Genomic DNA, 17,021 nt, shown 5'->3' with positions numbered 1-17,021 from the left:
GCTTGCAGTATACAAAAAGCTACGAAATGGAAATAGTTAACTTGTATCTCTTTCTTTTTGTCTGCCCATCTAAAACTAACATGCGAGATGAGTCATTTCAACATTGATATCACATGGACATTCTCATGCATGCTCATCCAACTTTGTTTGGGGCTTTTTCGAACGAGTTCACTAAAAAGGCTAAATACATGTGTGCAATACAGAAAAATGTATGTGTTTGGTTAGGGGAAAGGTTTAGGGGAAATTAAATTTTTTGAAGAGAAAATTGATGTCTTTGCTGCTTTTATTAAATTCATGAAAAGATACAGAAATATCAGATATGGTGACTGATAAACAAACCCATTTCAAAACTTATGTTATGTACTTTTTATCAGTTTTTTGATAATATCAGATTAAACATTTTTCCCATTAAACATCAAACATAAATTAAAGTAATCTTTTTTCACAAGTAGATGATAACACGTTTTTCTGTTTCATGCTTTTCAAACGCAGCTGCTGTTCTAAAGACGATAAGAAGCAGTTTTCTGCAATCTAATGTCGGCAGGCTCGGTGTTTTTGCTAGAATAATTGTGATGAAATTATTATATTTCTTGAAATTATATTGCCGTTCCATACTGAGCCGGACTTTACACAACGAGGACGTGACAGACACCACCCTTTTTTCTTTTTTGGAGGATTTTAACCTTCTTTCATCTTGATTAAAATAGGTTGAGACAAGATAGCTAATTTCGAAGTTTGCCATCACAAGTAATGGCATAGGCATCTTTCCACTATAATGGAAATATAAGCTTTTTTTTTTACGTTGACCTACATCTAGAGGCTTCTACGAATCTGATCCAATTTCCGATAAGGTTTTCTTATTCTAGCTAGTGGTAAAGTTTTTTTGCGGTCGAAAAGGAGGAAAACCTATTTCCGTACAACCTCGTTCCCAGGATTCCTTTTCTTTTTCTGATATTATCAAACGGCAAAATTAAATTGAAGATCTGGGGACGAGTTTGAGTTTAGTAGACACATTTCTAATCCTCTTAATGTGGTAATCAATTCGGCTTTTAAATTGGCTAATCAAAGTCTATCATGCAAGCGTTTCGAGGATGTCACATTTCAGCTTTTCTATGCAAGAGACTACTGAACACTTTAGTCAGTTACAAATGATAAGTTGTGTCAACAGTTTCTCCGACTTTACGTGTAGCTGCGACGACGAAAAAAAACACACTATCCTCCCCAGAGCTCTTTCAGATCCAAACCTCGAAGGTACTCTTTCGTGGTTTATCTCAAAGAGCTCCAGGTTCTAGGATGCAAAAAATACTCTCACAAAATGAGTGTTTTATCATATTGAAGAACTACTTTGCGCATCACTAACATACTGCCTGGCACTAAGCGGGATTCGAACCACGGTCCACAGACTGGGAACCGTAGATAAACCCTCTACACTACGTGCAGCAATATGTTAGTGATGCACGCAGGTAGTTCATCTGGACTTTTTGCACTGCCACAAGTAAGGTAGTCCTTCAATATGATTTACACATAGTACATTAGCTCGTCAGGATCGGAGGTCTGATCGGAGTGAAACATTCTCCGTTCAGAGTAAAAAAACCCGGCTGTCATAATAAATAACACGTTTGTGAATACTTGAGATAGTGTTTTAAAAGTGTCTTCAATCTTTTCTCTTTAATCTAGATAGCCTTGGTTAGTCATTGTAAACTTAACTGAAGAGCGCATGTACAACACTAGTTGTTAAAATATTAAACACTGCTATTTAAAACAAGTCTCAACTGACATCTTCAAAGCAGGCATTTCTTTCGGTGAAAAATAACAAGGGTTAACAGTTAAGTCAAGGGTTAACTCTGTGCTTCTTAACATTTTTTCTGATTTTTCTGATTTTTTCGTGTTCCACGGTGTTTCAAACACGCGGGTTTAAGGTTAAGTACTACTGGTTTGTACACAGTCATATATTTCGTAATATCATCCCTGTTACAATATTGTTAAGAGTACCGTAAAAATTGTAGATAAAAAAACGCAAGAAATTGTAAATTCCAGAGAAATATTTAGTTCTCATATCATGCCTTGCTGAATTATCATTTCGTAGTAACGCATTCTTTCGACATTATATCCCAACTCATAACTTAATTAAAAAATTTCAAACATTTTCTACTTTGCGTAAGACTCAAAATTCTCCTACAGCAATATTAAAAAAAATTAAACGCCTCGATTATCCAAATCTTTCACCTTGTAGATACGCACCAACCAATGCTCAGTGGTGTAAGCTTCTTCAAGGACATCGAGCTCGAATTCCTGAAAAATAGAAATGCATAGTAACGACGCGAAAATATTGTCGAATCGTTACTTAATCAGTGCTGAACAACAATCATCATAGTACAACTAGCTACATCTGACATGCTCAAAGCTACATCGTATGAGCTACGGGACAGAATTCCCACAGCTAAAGCTACATTGTATCAGCTGTAAGAAAAGTTCTAGTCAATTTCGAACTAAATTCCCAAATTAATTGGCATTACGGCACCGCAGTCAGCTCACCATTAAACTTTCATACCAAAAGGGCGTGGCAGCTTAGGGCGTATATTTACTTCTGTTACGGATCGCAAAAAAATGAAGGAAAAAACACCAATGAAAGTATGAATCATAGCGAGACCGCTGTTATAGGATTAACTGGACACGTTTTCGTAACAAGTTGTACACACAACTCTTACAAAGTCGCGTAAACACAACTCGATAAAGAAAAACACGCAATCTTTACTCGATTTGTTTACCTTTCAAACACGTGACGTAAGTGTAATCATGACGTGTTAAAGGAGCAGAACGGCAGTGACAACACAGTCTATTTGTCAAGGGGTTAACTAGCTGAGACAAAAGTAACAAGTAATAATAAGCAATAACAAGAAAGAAAAAAATAGCAAGGCAAACAATACTTAGTAATAATAGGAATAGTAACGATAGGAATTCACACGAGGTAAAAGTGCCGACACCATCGTTATTATGTCAAATTAGACGGTGAATTATACCGTAATCAACGTCATCATGTCAATACAGACGGCGTAATATACCGTAATCAACGTCATCATGTCAAAACAGACGGCGTATTACACCGTAACCAACGTCATCATGTCCATACAGACGACGTATTATACTGTAACCAACGTCATCATGTCAATACAGACGACGTATTATACCGTAACCAACGTCATCATGTCAATACAGACGGCGTATTATACCGTCACAAGCACCATCATCACTTTAAAACTGCACAAGAGGTATAAAAGAAACTGGATGTTCAGACCTAAGCAAGGATCACAAAAACAACAATCTTACAATACACGTCTGTCGCATAAGCCTATTCGTGGAAATAATCTTTAATCGTTAAAAAGATAAAAAAAAGCATCATTATTCATTAAGCAAATATGTCCGCATGGACACAAATGACAAAGCTGTCAACATAAGGCTCTTGAATACCTTGTTAAGATCATTGAAAGAGCGCAGACAATATTCGATTAATTTGATGTCATTAAACTTCCATTTAAAATCTTTATTGCATTGCTGGAATAAAGATCATAGCAAAAGAAGATAATGAGACGATATCTTAAAGCTACCGTTAAAGATGACAAGAGATGACGACAAGACTGATATAATCGTCGAAAGATGCAGGGAAAAAGAAACGAAATAATACTATCGTTTCGGCAGGATTACGAAATAAAAAAGCAAAAAAGTATTATAGTTCTCAGGGTGTTGAACAATTTAAACGCATTCTAACTTACAAAGAGCGAGAAAACTGTATCATTCAAATAAAAGAAGTAAGAGGATTCCTATTGAAAAACATGTTTCAGACAGTGGCGAAAGCACTGTTTACATAAATTTAGCCAAGGTGATATAGGTCTTCACAAATTGAAAATGGACAGTTAAATCTCCTGCTTAGTTTGTCAACTATTACACTAGCAAACAGAAACACATAAACAAACTATGAAAGATACACTGAATTTCTTTTGGTTTTCATGTCACCTTACTTTCCAATAGATTGATGGAATTAACAAGCGTTTAACAATTTTCCCTGTATCTCCTCCACACTTCCTTTCTTCCTTCTTATGACACAGAAAGTTGCTCCCCACGCTGCTCCTTTGTATTGAGGCATTTTATTTACCCCCGTTGCGTGAAGAAAAATAACAACACGATAAATTACTTAAAGGAAAATTGCCACGTAACAAGAAGGAAATTCAATTATGACGACATGTTTATTTCTCTATAAACATCCTGTACGTATACAACGTAGTGAGTGCTTTAAATAACGATGTTTCCTCGTAAATTGAAAATAAAGCACTGGGATTTGATAACTTTATATCCGATGAATTCACTAAATAATACTAAAGCTTGGCATTGACTACATGGTGAGAAATTTTTTCTGATTACCACACCAACAGGTAAAAAAAAGCAAAATTCACAATTAATGGTCACACTCACCTTATTTCCAATTTCTGCATTCCTAACACGGTCGTAGCCTGTTGGTTTACCTAGAAAGAAAAAGACAAATTTCGAGCAAAATTTTCACCACCCGAGAGATGACACATACTTTCACGAACATTTTAAATGATCAAAGGTGCAACGTAAAGAAATGATACCTTGCTCAGTGTACACAGCACCGAATCTGTAAAAACACATTTTGTACATCATACAGTTAAGAAGAGTAGGCGAGCCTTCTTTATCAATGCGAAATTCACCAGCCGGTGTGTAGTAATCATGTTCCTTAATATGTGCACCAGTATCAGTACTACCTCCAATACGAACCATCCATAAGAATTTGTTAATGTCTAAAAAATGCAGATGAATATGAAATAACAGAAAAAAAACTAGAAAGTTACAAAACAAAGCAGGAATCTTAGGACAGAAAGCCGTATTAAGCATCAGTAAAAATCCTTCACAAAAGCTTATATTCTAGATCATTTAACCAAGCTTTATACAACGATTAAAGATACCAAACAAGGTTCATTGAACAGAAACTGTAGTTAAAGCAGTAAAAATTTATCTTTGTTGGGAAAATAATTGTACACAAACACATTAAATAAGTACCGTCTGATGCATATCCAGTTAGACCGCCGAAAATAACCAAAACATAGTTGACATCCAGTTCCCGCATGATCTCATAGGCTTTATCTTCTGTGGAAGCCATAGCTTGGCCTACACGAGAGATGTGAGTATTGTTCCAGGTATTGTTGTCGACGAGAATGGTGCGGTTAGCCATGGCTGTAATTTGATAACCATAATCCCACCAAGACATAACTTTAGCATCCTAAACAAAAATAAGATATCTTATAATTTATATGGTTTTACTATTAACAGTATCAATTTTTTAAGGCTATTTATGAGAGTTTAGGGAGATTTTAACTGTTTTTAATAGTAAATGTTTTTGACTAGCAGAGAAAACACATACTAAAATTTAGGAGATTTTTAGGTGAATCAGTGAAAGTGTAACAGAGAATCACAAGGAGAAAAAAAAAAAAAAAAAAAAAAAAAAAATCAAAAGAACTGAACAGGAAAAATCCCTAAAAGAAAATCCATTACAAAATTGTAGTTTAACTAATGGATGTTCACAAAAGAATATTGTAGGATTTCGTGGGAGCCCTGATAAAACAGTCCAAATATATATATATATTGACTATAATCTGAATAGACTTTCTAGGATGTAGTACAGCCTAAACATGACCTAGTCTAAAACAACCATAAGGTTTTTAAACCTTAAACTTATTATTATGTGACTATTGAAGAAACTTTTTTAATAACCTATTATATTGTACTTTCTATGCTTAAAGGAGAACTCCAGTAAAAATTACTTTTTTCTTTCTTTGTTATATACGTACTCAGAAAAGCATAAAAAATCAAAAAAAAACTTAATTTACTTGTTTTTCTTATTTAAAATTGTTGCACAAGCCTTCGCATACTCAATTTTTTTCTCATAAAAAACAGACAGGCGCGATTTCATTTAGGACTGGACCCGATTATAAATAATGACATCACATCGTGCAGAAAGTTTAAGCGAGTGCAGAGAACGTTCATGTTAAGACCTATAGCTTACATTTAAATCGCTTTTTGTATGTAATTTACGTTTAAATCTTTAAAAAACGGTTAGTTGCTCTGCGTTTCGATGTACCAATTGATCAGAGAAGTGTAAAGAAGTACGTTTCCATAGAATCCCGTCTGTGAAAAACAAAGAACTCAAAAATGGCTAAACAAAATACGTCGTGCAGGTGATCTACCCAGCGATCAAAGTTTTTATACTTGGTTAGCGCACTTCACAGATAGTTCTTTTAAAAGAGATCTCCAGGAAATAAACTTCCATATTAAAATATTGCCACTTCGTAAAATGCCATTTCAGCTAGTGAAAGCGATCAAAGTTTCTCATTTCTTCTCATTTCATTATCTGTACTTATATCCACAGAACACAACCAAATAACATTTTGTACATTTTTATATTAAATAAAAGAACATTATACCAATTTCCAACACAAACACAGACAAAAAAGTTTTCTAGTTACACATCTTTTGTAGCGCTCAAGTTTCTATTCTTTGTTTTTCAAAAAAGAAGCTTTTTTGATGGAAGGACATGCCGAATATTTTCAGGGGGTAAATGTACCCATTTTCTTCAATCTTTGTAACTGTTTAAGGCTGCATGTAATGCTGATAATGCACTTTCTAAAACAGCTTTGTCAAAACAACCACTTATAAATCAGTAGTATCTGCAACGCATTTATGACCTACCATAATCATAAGAATGATTTTTATTTATACAATATTAATACCCCCGTTTTACCAACTTATCACGATAAGAACATTATTCGATCTTTCGATCGCGCATTTGAATGGTCCTCCATCACGGCGAAAATTTCAACGTTACATAAAAGTTGTTTGCATTTGTGCGCAAAAAAAAAAAAAACGCGAAATAAAAATAAATTGGCTTGTAAAGTAAGAAAGTTTTTTTACTGAAGCAAATGATAAAGTTTTTGACGAAAAGAATGTTAAAAAAAAGCGATTAAATATATTGTCTATTTCTTTAAAAAGAAAATATTTTGCTAAGAACGTTACTTTGAGACAACAAAAAACACCTCGTCACTTTGCATCATTATTATATTCTCCCTTGTGAGACACAAGAGGTTCGAAGTCGTGTGGCTGTAGCTTTGTAAAGACTTTTTCATGAAGAGAATTATCCGATTCTATGTTTTCTAAGTTAAAATCATCGCCATTACTACACGACGTCTTATCAACGAACAATGTAAACAAGTAAGTAAACAAACTTTTAGAAAGGTGTGCATGCTTATTTATTTAAAGTTGAAGATGTTTCCAGACCCGATTAAGGTATAAATAAAGATTTTTAACGATTGTAAAAGGTTTATTCTGACATTTATGTATTGTCTTATTAAAATAACATTTTTTTCAAATATTTTTTTTTTACTGGAGTGCCCCTTTAACTTGCCACAGCGGATTTTCATAACAAGTGCATAGACTACCATGTACTAAACCAGCAACAACAACAACAAACAAATAAGCAAACGATTAACTATCATGCTTTAAAAAACACAGATTTGACAGGGAAAAAAAGAAAACTTACTTCAGGCGTGTTTTGTCTCAACCAATAATAAGCTTCTCTAAAGTCATCAAAAATAACACGAGATCCATCTCCTTGTTTTGCAGACAATACAATAGAAGGTGACGAGTAAGCTTCAGATGTGACCCATGTGCAATGGAATGTGTAAGTAATCAAGAAAAACGTTACCAAAGCAACCATAAATGTTGCCACTTCGTTCTTAATTGGGTAAGATGGATCAGCTTGTTTGGCCTTTCTACTTGATTGAGGCTTTGCTGGTTGTTGAGACGAAGAGAGTTCAACATTCTAAATGAAGAATTTTGCATGCAATCACATGCAGACATATGAAATTGAAACCACTAGGCCTTAATTAGGACTGACATAGTTTTTAAGAATCTAATGATCTTAATTTACTAATGATGACTAAAAATTGCCCACAAGATTTTCCATTTGCCTGCTTCACTTTGGCAAAATTTGTTTTGTGATTCTGTGCGCCCATACACAAATAACAGCGAAATTTTTGTGAGTTACTTTCAAATTAAATATGCTTTATTGGCAAACATTTGCTGATGTGAATCATGAATTTTGGTTAAAAATTCAGCATTCTTGTAGTCAATTGCTGAGTGCCAACGCAAAATATTCAGGCTGGGATTCTTTTTTCATTTCATAGACATTATTATTATTAATATAATGCCCCAGATTGCAGGAATTTATCAATGCGAGTCAGACTCAACCATCATTCAGTGACATTACAGAATAAGCTTTATTTGACGTCTTTATAAGTAGTAAAAACAGGTACATGTCACACAAGAAATAAGTTGTTTTGCAACACTATTGTTCGTACCTTCATGTAAGTGGAAAGAACTGATGAAATTCCAATACCAGCCAAAATACAAGCCACTGGTGCCAATACCAACATTAAACGCACCATCACTCCCTTAAAATAAACAGAAACAAAAATAAAATAAGACAAAAAATTATTTGCAATGTAAGAATCAATCATCACTGGAAGTACGTTTTGTCAGTTAAAATTGTTTATGTTTTGCGTCCAAATTGCAAAGAAACCTGGGAGATCAAATAGTTAGGCAGTTTGTTTTGTGAATAAGAGGCTTATTCAACAAAACAACCACCATTAACAAATGCTGTTGCTCCTTTTTTGTCAATCCACACCATGTTGAGAAAGAGGAGGTAAGTAATAGTAATGTATGTCTTGTCCATAAATTCAGAACTCGCATTGGTAGCAGTGCTTCACCACCGCAGTAAACAGTTGAAAATAATAACAAATGTTAAATCGAAGTTGAATTATTCTTACAGCAAAATAGATACTTGTAATTCCATAGATGACAATAAAGATGTTAGCATCAGTTAGTTTGGAAAAGCAGTAGTACAATCCAACTGGAAACATGAACACTAACATCTGAAGATCGAAATAAAATGATGACCATGTAGTGGGCTGATGTTCAGAAACTGAAGCAATAATAGGAATGTTGTTCTTTGCATAGGATGGATCCAACAGAGAGTAAAAACGTCCTGTCCATGGTGCAACCTAGAATACGAAATTCTTAGGATTAAAAAACTGCAAAATGTAAAGAAAAACTTCATGCTATTATAGGATGTTAGCTAGAAATGCAATCAGGGTTGTTAGTCTCCTTGGGGAAGCCCCATGGTGGTGTCTGGAGTGTCATTTCTTTGTAACATTAATATTTTAAGTCATTTTTCTGTTGTTATAAATCAGTTTCATTGCCTAAGTAAATACATTTTTAAATTGGCCAGATGCTCATCAATTTAAAATGTGATAAAAACTCAATAACAGCATGGAAAGTGCAACTACAAAACCCAATTATTGTTAATACAGAAAAAAAATGTATATGTAATGAACGAATTTAAGGCTGACTTTGTGTAGGTTTCAAGAAAGGAACTAGATCACAGGGCTAATAAGCACCAAGTCAATAAATAGGGGCGAGGATTTAACGTATGCCTAATTGGGAAAGTCAATTAGTATTTTTAATTGGGAATTGTCTGTCTAAAAGACTAGATAGATCCTGTATCCTATTTCCTATAAAAAAAATGTGATCTAAAAAACTATAAGTATCGTTTAAACTAATCCAACAAAGAGAGGGAAAAACTTTACATAGTTATGGTACTAACAAATTTATTTACTTAATCATCAGATGGGGGAAAGAGATAATACTACTTAGTAACAGGTGAATTTAGTCGGATGGATTACCCAAGATCATTAAACTTCCCGTTACTCACATACTTACTTACCAGTTACATTTAAGCTTACTCAGTATAGGATGTAATCACAATGACAATACAGCCAATAAGAGATTTTGATTTAAAACATCACAGTAAGCAACTGCATCAACAAACACCATTACTATCTTAGCTGTTTTAGACTGTAACCCCTTCCCTTAATTTTTTGTCTCTTTCGGAGGAGGAGGAGGAGGCAACCAGGCCATACAGAGCCCAAAAAATCCTAGCCCAAATATTGTTAATATTCAAGCATAATTGACACTTTTTGTGTAGCATACAAATTGCATACACGGAACATAAAATAATAATATATACTCTCATTTCTAAAACCTGCAACTGTGAATTTTCATAAATTTTTAGTTAGCTTCAGGACAATCAAAATATTTTCGCATGGGATTCATTGGTTTAGAGGTGGTTAGGAAAAACTCGGACAATTTTTTTTAAATATCCCTATTAACAATTCCACATATAAAATCCAAAGTCATATTTTAGCAATTTTGAGTGTTTACCAAATAATTTAGATATCTACATTGCTTTTAAGACATTTTTATTCCCACTTTTATGTTCTTTTATGGTTAATGAAGCACGTTCATCCTAACGATTGGCAGAATGAACGTTTTCTATATTCTCTACATATAAGGCTTACTCAGTACACAATGTAATCAAAATGGCAGTAGAACCATTAAGAGATTTTGATTTAAAACATCACAGTAAGCACATTTTTTCAGGGTTTAATTTTATCAATAGATTAAAACAGTGCTTACCTTTCCAGTTATAGTCAAAATGGCAGCTATAAGAGCAGCGATCGATCCAGAAATAATCACCAATGACTTGAAAAGAATTTCAAAATGGTTTGCGCTTAAACGGTATCTCAAATAATCTACAAATGCATGAATTTGACATAATCCAAATATACCCAGTGCCTAAAAAAAAGGTTTCAAAAAAGTGAATGAACTTACAACATAAACTAAAACCAAAATCAGGATGTTCACTTAAAGTTGATTTTTTTGACATTCCTGATTATTTTTTAGCTAAATATCCTCACATAATCCTAATCTATCCAAGTAATCGTAAAAAGAAAAATGTAATAAACATGAAATTAAGAAACAAATACATACTGAAAATAAAAACAGACATCAAAAACATTAATTAAAATAAAAAGCATAGGCATTGTGGGGACTTTTTATAAAAAGACTCAATAATCCTGACATTTAGCCTATATTTTCAAAATTCTTGGCAATTTCTGGCGGGTAAATGTTGGCATGACTAGCTATAAGTTAAGTATAAGTAGAGGTTCACATTGACATTACATGCCAAAGGAAAATAAAATAAAAAATAAAATAAGGCTGGTAAGACTATTTTTCTATTTCACAATGAATGTATACTTACAGCCATGTGTTCGCTAGTTTGAACAGGTTGAAACCCGACGAATGAGATTTGCATGGAAAGAATAGTTCCAATACAATACACCTAAAAACAAAAAAATTTAAACTTGAACAAAACATAAATTGCTATACACCACATTTTAAAACCTAAGTAAAAAAATGGAAGTTAATTGACTTACAGTTGAATATGCAACATAAATTCGATGACTAAATCTGCCAGTAACCATCAGCGCAAAAACATGCATTGGAATTAAATTTATTAGAAACACATAACCTCCCCAAGATGACACCTAAACAACAAGTATTTTAAAACAGTTACATTCAAAGTATCATAAACACTGAGATCATCCTAACATAAAATACTTTTGTTCCTCTTTTTCCCTGTGTAATTGCTAACACCGGGCCACCCGTTTACAAAAAGTAAATTTGAGAATTTTTTTATTATTTTCGTGGAGTACTTTTGTTTGGCAAAACAGAAACTTCAGAATTTTTTTAACTTTTCAGGAGTAGTGGATACCTTGTGTAAAATAAACTTGGTAGTCTGCACTTAAATTTTATATTTCTTACTACAAAATATGAGACTTGCTCAGCAAAGTTTGTAATCAAAATGATAGAATATCATTAAGAGATTTTGATTTAAAACATCATAGCAAGTAAAATCATATTCTTCACAAATAAACACAACTCCTGTAAAAGGCATCAAGTAACAGCAAAGAAATTTAAACAAAGAGATGTAAACATAGAGATATACCATGTAAAAATAAGCCAATGAGCAAAGTGTGGACCATAATAATGAGCCAGTTTTTACAGATTTGATCCATAAAAAATATGTCAATAGCATGCAGAAGATAGCAATGCCTTCATTATCATAAGATCCAGCAACAGATCGTGAAATATAACCTAAAAAAAAAAAGAAATATCATATACCAAAGGCCAAAGACAAATACACAAATTTATTGCAGTTTTTTATTTATAATTCAGCTGCACTTGAAATGTTTTGTTTTCTGTCTAAGGGTGAGCAAAGAATTACAACTAAAAAAAGTTTTTTTAGAAAAAATTAAACTTGGCCCTCTTTTGTTACAAATTAATCAGGTGTTTTACAGGTACCAAAAATCAAAATTTACAGAACCAAATGGAATGAAGTAACAAAATCCTTTACTAATGCTGGGAATTTCAATTTATACAAGAAGTACAAAAAAGTTAGTCTGGTACTACAGCACGAAACTAGCTTTATTGATTTATTTAAAATTTAAATCAGATTGAATGGCATTTTTATATGGAAATAAACCCACAAAACTGCAGACATGAAAGAACAACAAAAGCGAAGAAACGTGACTCTGGCATTGATTTGGATATAGTAAAATAAATAAATGATTAAATAAATTTTACTTAGTAATTGAAGTATTTTAAAAGAAAAAGTGTTAGTCAAACAAACTAGTCGTTAGCCCGTGGAAAAATCCACTGGTTCGCCCGTCCTTTTTATACCGCATTGTGTGCGTCTCGCTACCTGCGCAGCTAAGCTACCATTTTGCGTGACAGACGGACCGACAGACGTATACGGGTATTATAATATAGATAAAATTGTGATTTTTTATCAACAAATCCACTGATTTATCTGAATGAATTTGTCTGTGCTAACTAACAACATAAAAAAAACAAACCTGGAACAATAGCAATCATAGATGCTGCAATCAAGCCAGCTCCAGCATCTTTTAATTCTTTTGTCAATTGGTAAGTCACCAAAGCAGTCAGAGATGAAAATAAAGGTGCAAGAAACACACAAACATTTCTCACTTCAATAGTGACATGAAAGAAATGCATGACATGATACAAAACAGCCGATGTTACCATCAAACCTAAAACAAAGCAGAATAAAAGTTGCCTATTTTAAGAAGTTAGTTACTAAGAAAAGAGTATTTCTTGTTTCTATTTGATTTGCTTATTAAGGATAGTTTGTATACATTTTTATCAGTTTGTTTGATCAGTGTCAAAAGACTCATGATAGTAAATAACGGAACAGAAAATCTTTATTCATACTGTTATTGGACAATTGTGGTATCCCTTTGACTTTAAAAATCTTGAGAAGCAATGTTCACAACAAAAAATTCATAAAGTTCAGAATTACACTGTAATGAACAATTTAAGGCTAACTACTAACAATGGTTAGATCTCCCTGTATGTAAACAAATTAATAAAACAAAAAAATTAAGACAACAGCTGATTAGGTACCTGGATAAATTGTTCCTCCAATGATTCTTCCTAATGGATACCAGGCTCTATCATCAAACCAGTTATGAAATTCGTAAAATCCTTCTTCTGCTAAATATCGTGTTGTTCGATAATTGAAGTAACTATAAATCAAAAACAAATAGAGACTCCCTAAAAGCATATGAATAAAATACAGACAACAAAATTAAAGTTCAGATAACTTCTGCTGATAAGAAAGTGATACATACGGATCAAATTCATGGATAACGCTTTCAAACCGCAAAACTGAGAACAATCGTGTGGAGAATGCTGAAAACAAAGAATATAAACAAGCCATTACAATAAAGGCAATAAAATCCTGAAGTCTAGATAAAAAAAGTAAATGCAAGGCAAATATTGTGACCAAATGAAGAACAAATAAGACCAAAGACTAATTATTGTGGTCCTGAAGATCTGCAGGCAGGAACTGTTTTTGATACACAGGCAGTGAAAAAAATTTATTTCACAGAAAACAACAATACAGAAAAAACAACTTAGCCAATAACAAACTATCCACAATGTAAGAAATAAATCTTTTGGTTGAAATAAAAACAATTTGTTGACCATAAGTGAAAATGTAGCAATAAAAATTAACTGGCCACAACAATTGTTTACATGGAAAGCCTTACAAATATTGAGAGATATACCCTTCTATTATTTTCAGCAGCAGCTATGGTTTATATGAGGAGTACTTGTTGCTTATTTTGAGCCATGCATATCTAATTAGGGTCTGCACTTTACTACCAACCATTTGCAACACCCAATGGCCCACAAAGTGTACCATCCCCCATTTCTATTACATGGCTGAGGTTGTTAATGCAGGACTAGGGTAACATTCACTTGCTCATAATGAATCCCTGCCAAGGAAATCGAACCCAATATAAGGCTATCAATAAGAAAATAACACCAAAGCAATAAATCGCACACCCAGGTTACGATAATTTACACTAGGAGAGCAATCTGAACAAATATACTAAGTTCATAAACGCATATTTTATTACAAAATCTTTTTATCTAATTTATCTTGTATATTTTTTATATATTTCGGTTATTTTTACTGTAAATAATAAGAAATATAACATTTATTTCCATGCGAGATGAATTGATTGCTCAGCCCAACAAATTTGTGGAACTGGGGGAGCAATTAATGACTTAGCTAGTTTCTCATTTCTCAGAGTTGGGCGAGGCTTTGTGGGAGCAAGAGCGAATGCTGAAATGCTACAAAAATATAATATTTTAATTCTATTTTTTATTGTTTGTATCACATATTTCCATAATTGCTGTTGCAACAATAACAAGCTAATATGTGATTCTAACTTTTTTAATATTAAACATAATCAAATTACATTTGAAATAATATAATCTGAGATTTTATTCACCCATCTTATTGCAGGATTTAAGTGTAAAGTGCCACCAAGTGGCAGCAATGCAACCTAGCGTTGTTGGCATATTTTAATAAATGGAGGATAGACATAAAAGATATTAAATATTTATTTACTTATTTATATAGAATATTTATACACAACATGTATAGTTTATTTATTCCTATTGAATATTTATACATAAAATATACAGTTCTTTATTGCCTAAAATATACATGGTTTTAATTATATCCTTGATGAAATATAAACATTTAGGCTCGAATGGTTAGAAGATGCGAAACAATGCTGAAGGAAGGTCTTTTTTGGCCCATTTCTTTCTATTTAAACATTGTTGGGGCTTTAAACTATAATTACGTGTAGATGGATACCTTTTGATTGACATCCAAGCCTGGTTGCAAGTAAAATGACTAGTGTGCCGTATGTCACAGTTCTAAAGTTGCGATGACGTGCAACAAACATCCCCCGTTTGAGTTCTATTTAGGGGTGCAATGAAGGATAGTAGGGGTGCAATTTCTAAAAAACTTCCTAATAAAAATTATAAACAACAAGCCTGGTTCGAGTTTTACAGTTTAAAAACCTGTCGTGGGGATTTCTGTCACAGAGGCTGGACAAGGGGCTTTAACTGGTCAGGTAAATCATTTATTCTGTAAATTACAAATGTTAAGAACTTGTATGACAAAATGTGAAGTTTTTGACAAGCCAACATTCCTTCGTTCATGTGACATGCATAACCTGAAAATGGTACAAATTTAAAGTCTTACCAACTGCAATTTTTATTTTAACATCGAAAACCATATTGTTGATTTTCTATTTTGTTCATCTGTCTCCACACAGGTCCTGAGGCGTGCAAGACATCACACTCACAAGATTCTTAACTCGTGTGTCGAGGCTTGTGGGTGCGACCACACGCCATTTATGACCAGGCCTGACATATATTCAGATATTGAGATATATTCATTTATTATTTAACGACTCTATAGCTTAGTGGTAATAACTCTCATACTTTGTGCGAGAGGTTGGGGTTCCAGTCCCTTGGGGGCGATTTAATATAAGCAAGTGAATGTTACCATAGCCCTGGGTTAACCTAACCCATGTGAGGAAAATTGGGAAGATGGCACAATTTCTGTGCCGTTGGACGTTGCAAGGAGTTGTCTGGTAGAGCGGGGTCCCTCCTGGAAATAATAGACAGGGTATATCCCTTGATATTTGTGAGGCTAGCCATGTAATATGCACATTTATCTTCATGTAAAGTTGTAATGATACCTTTGTGCTAAGAACCAAACTGAAAAGAACCTCTCTTCACCTACCTAGCGCCCACATCTTTTTGTCTGGGTTGGTGATGCTAGTCATAACTTAAAGTCTGGCAGGTAAAGGTCACACTTGTTTTTTGTTTTTTTTACAATCATTTGATATTTCTAGTGTATATCCTATAGTGCGACTATCCCATATTAAAAATGGGTAGATCCTGCACCTGCTGTGATGTATTAAATAATGTCAAAACAACATTTTTTTAAAACCATTTCTGTTTATTTTTTGACAAATCATCCAATTATAGATAATTTTGTTGAATATAATATTAAATTTAATCTAATGGTCTTGAAAGAAAAATTCTACACACAAGCACAAAGAAAGTTGTTTTGTCCTGGTTCCTTTTTATTTGGCATGAAATAATTAGCTATATGTACATATGTTAGTCATCCTTGGTAAATAACGTTGACAGTTACAGGGTAATCATGGAGTATTGTAGTTTATAATTTAAAAAGTGAAAACACTCACATAAAACTGCTGCGATAGAAAGGATAAGTAATTTCAGTAACGTTGTTTGCCTATCATATGACATTTTAGGCAAAAACGACGGGAGTTGGAAGCCAGAATCTTGCGTCTTCATTTTTCTACTAGGCCCAAAAGCTAGCTAGATAGGAAAAGGGTGATAGTTTTTTGTTTGGTTAGCTAGCCAGTCAGATCGTACATGCCACTGACGTCTCGTGTGTGTTGTGCGTGTCACTTGTGTTACTGGGTCACACGGTAATTTTAAAACAAGGATACATCCATGATAGTTTTAGACATAGTATACTCAACCACAGCTTAGTAAGCAGCAAGCAAGACATCGTTGCAGGAAAACTACATTCCGTACTGCCCGTCAAACTATTTTAGTTAAACTCAATTAGT

At 33.4% G+C, this 17,021-nt stretch overlaps 1 protein-coding gene across 1 annotated transcript; it reads right to left on the bottom strand.

Annotated features, from left to right (window-relative positions):
- Nucleotides 1-1,934: 1,934 nt before the first annotated feature.
- LOC130647112 (dolichyl-diphosphooligosaccharide--protein glycosyltransferase subunit STT3A-like) lies at nt 1,935-16,872 on the bottom strand. The gene is made up of 15 exons (XM_057452852.1): nt 16,629-16,872; nt 13,680-13,740; nt 13,453-13,574; nt 12,885-13,079; nt 11,975-12,123; nt 11,403-11,513; nt 11,228-11,308; nt 10,603-10,761; nt 8,895-9,128; nt 8,427-8,519; nt 7,607-7,888; nt 5,074-5,293; nt 4,626-4,814; nt 4,468-4,517; nt 1,935-2,292 (listed from the first exon to the last, which is right to left on the bottom strand). The coding sequence occupies exons 1-15, from the start codon at nt 16,738-16,740 to the stop codon at nt 2,197-2,199; spliced, it is 2,154 nt and encodes a 717-aa protein (XP_057308835.1). The 5' UTR covers nt 16,741-16,872; the 3' UTR covers nt 1,935-2,196.
- Nucleotides 16,873-17,021: the final 149 nt, after the last annotated feature.

This window comes from Hydractinia symbiolongicarpus, chromosome 6, assembly GCF_029227915.1.
Source record: "Hydractinia symbiolongicarpus strain clone_291-10 chromosome 6, HSymV2.1, whole genome shotgun sequence".
Classification (NCBI taxonomy): Eukaryota; Metazoa; Cnidaria; class Hydrozoa; order Anthoathecata; family Hydractiniidae; genus Hydractinia; species Hydractinia symbiolongicarpus.
The sequence above is the reverse complement of the archived record's forward strand: the minus strand, read 5'-3'. Positions and strand labels throughout refer to the sequence as shown.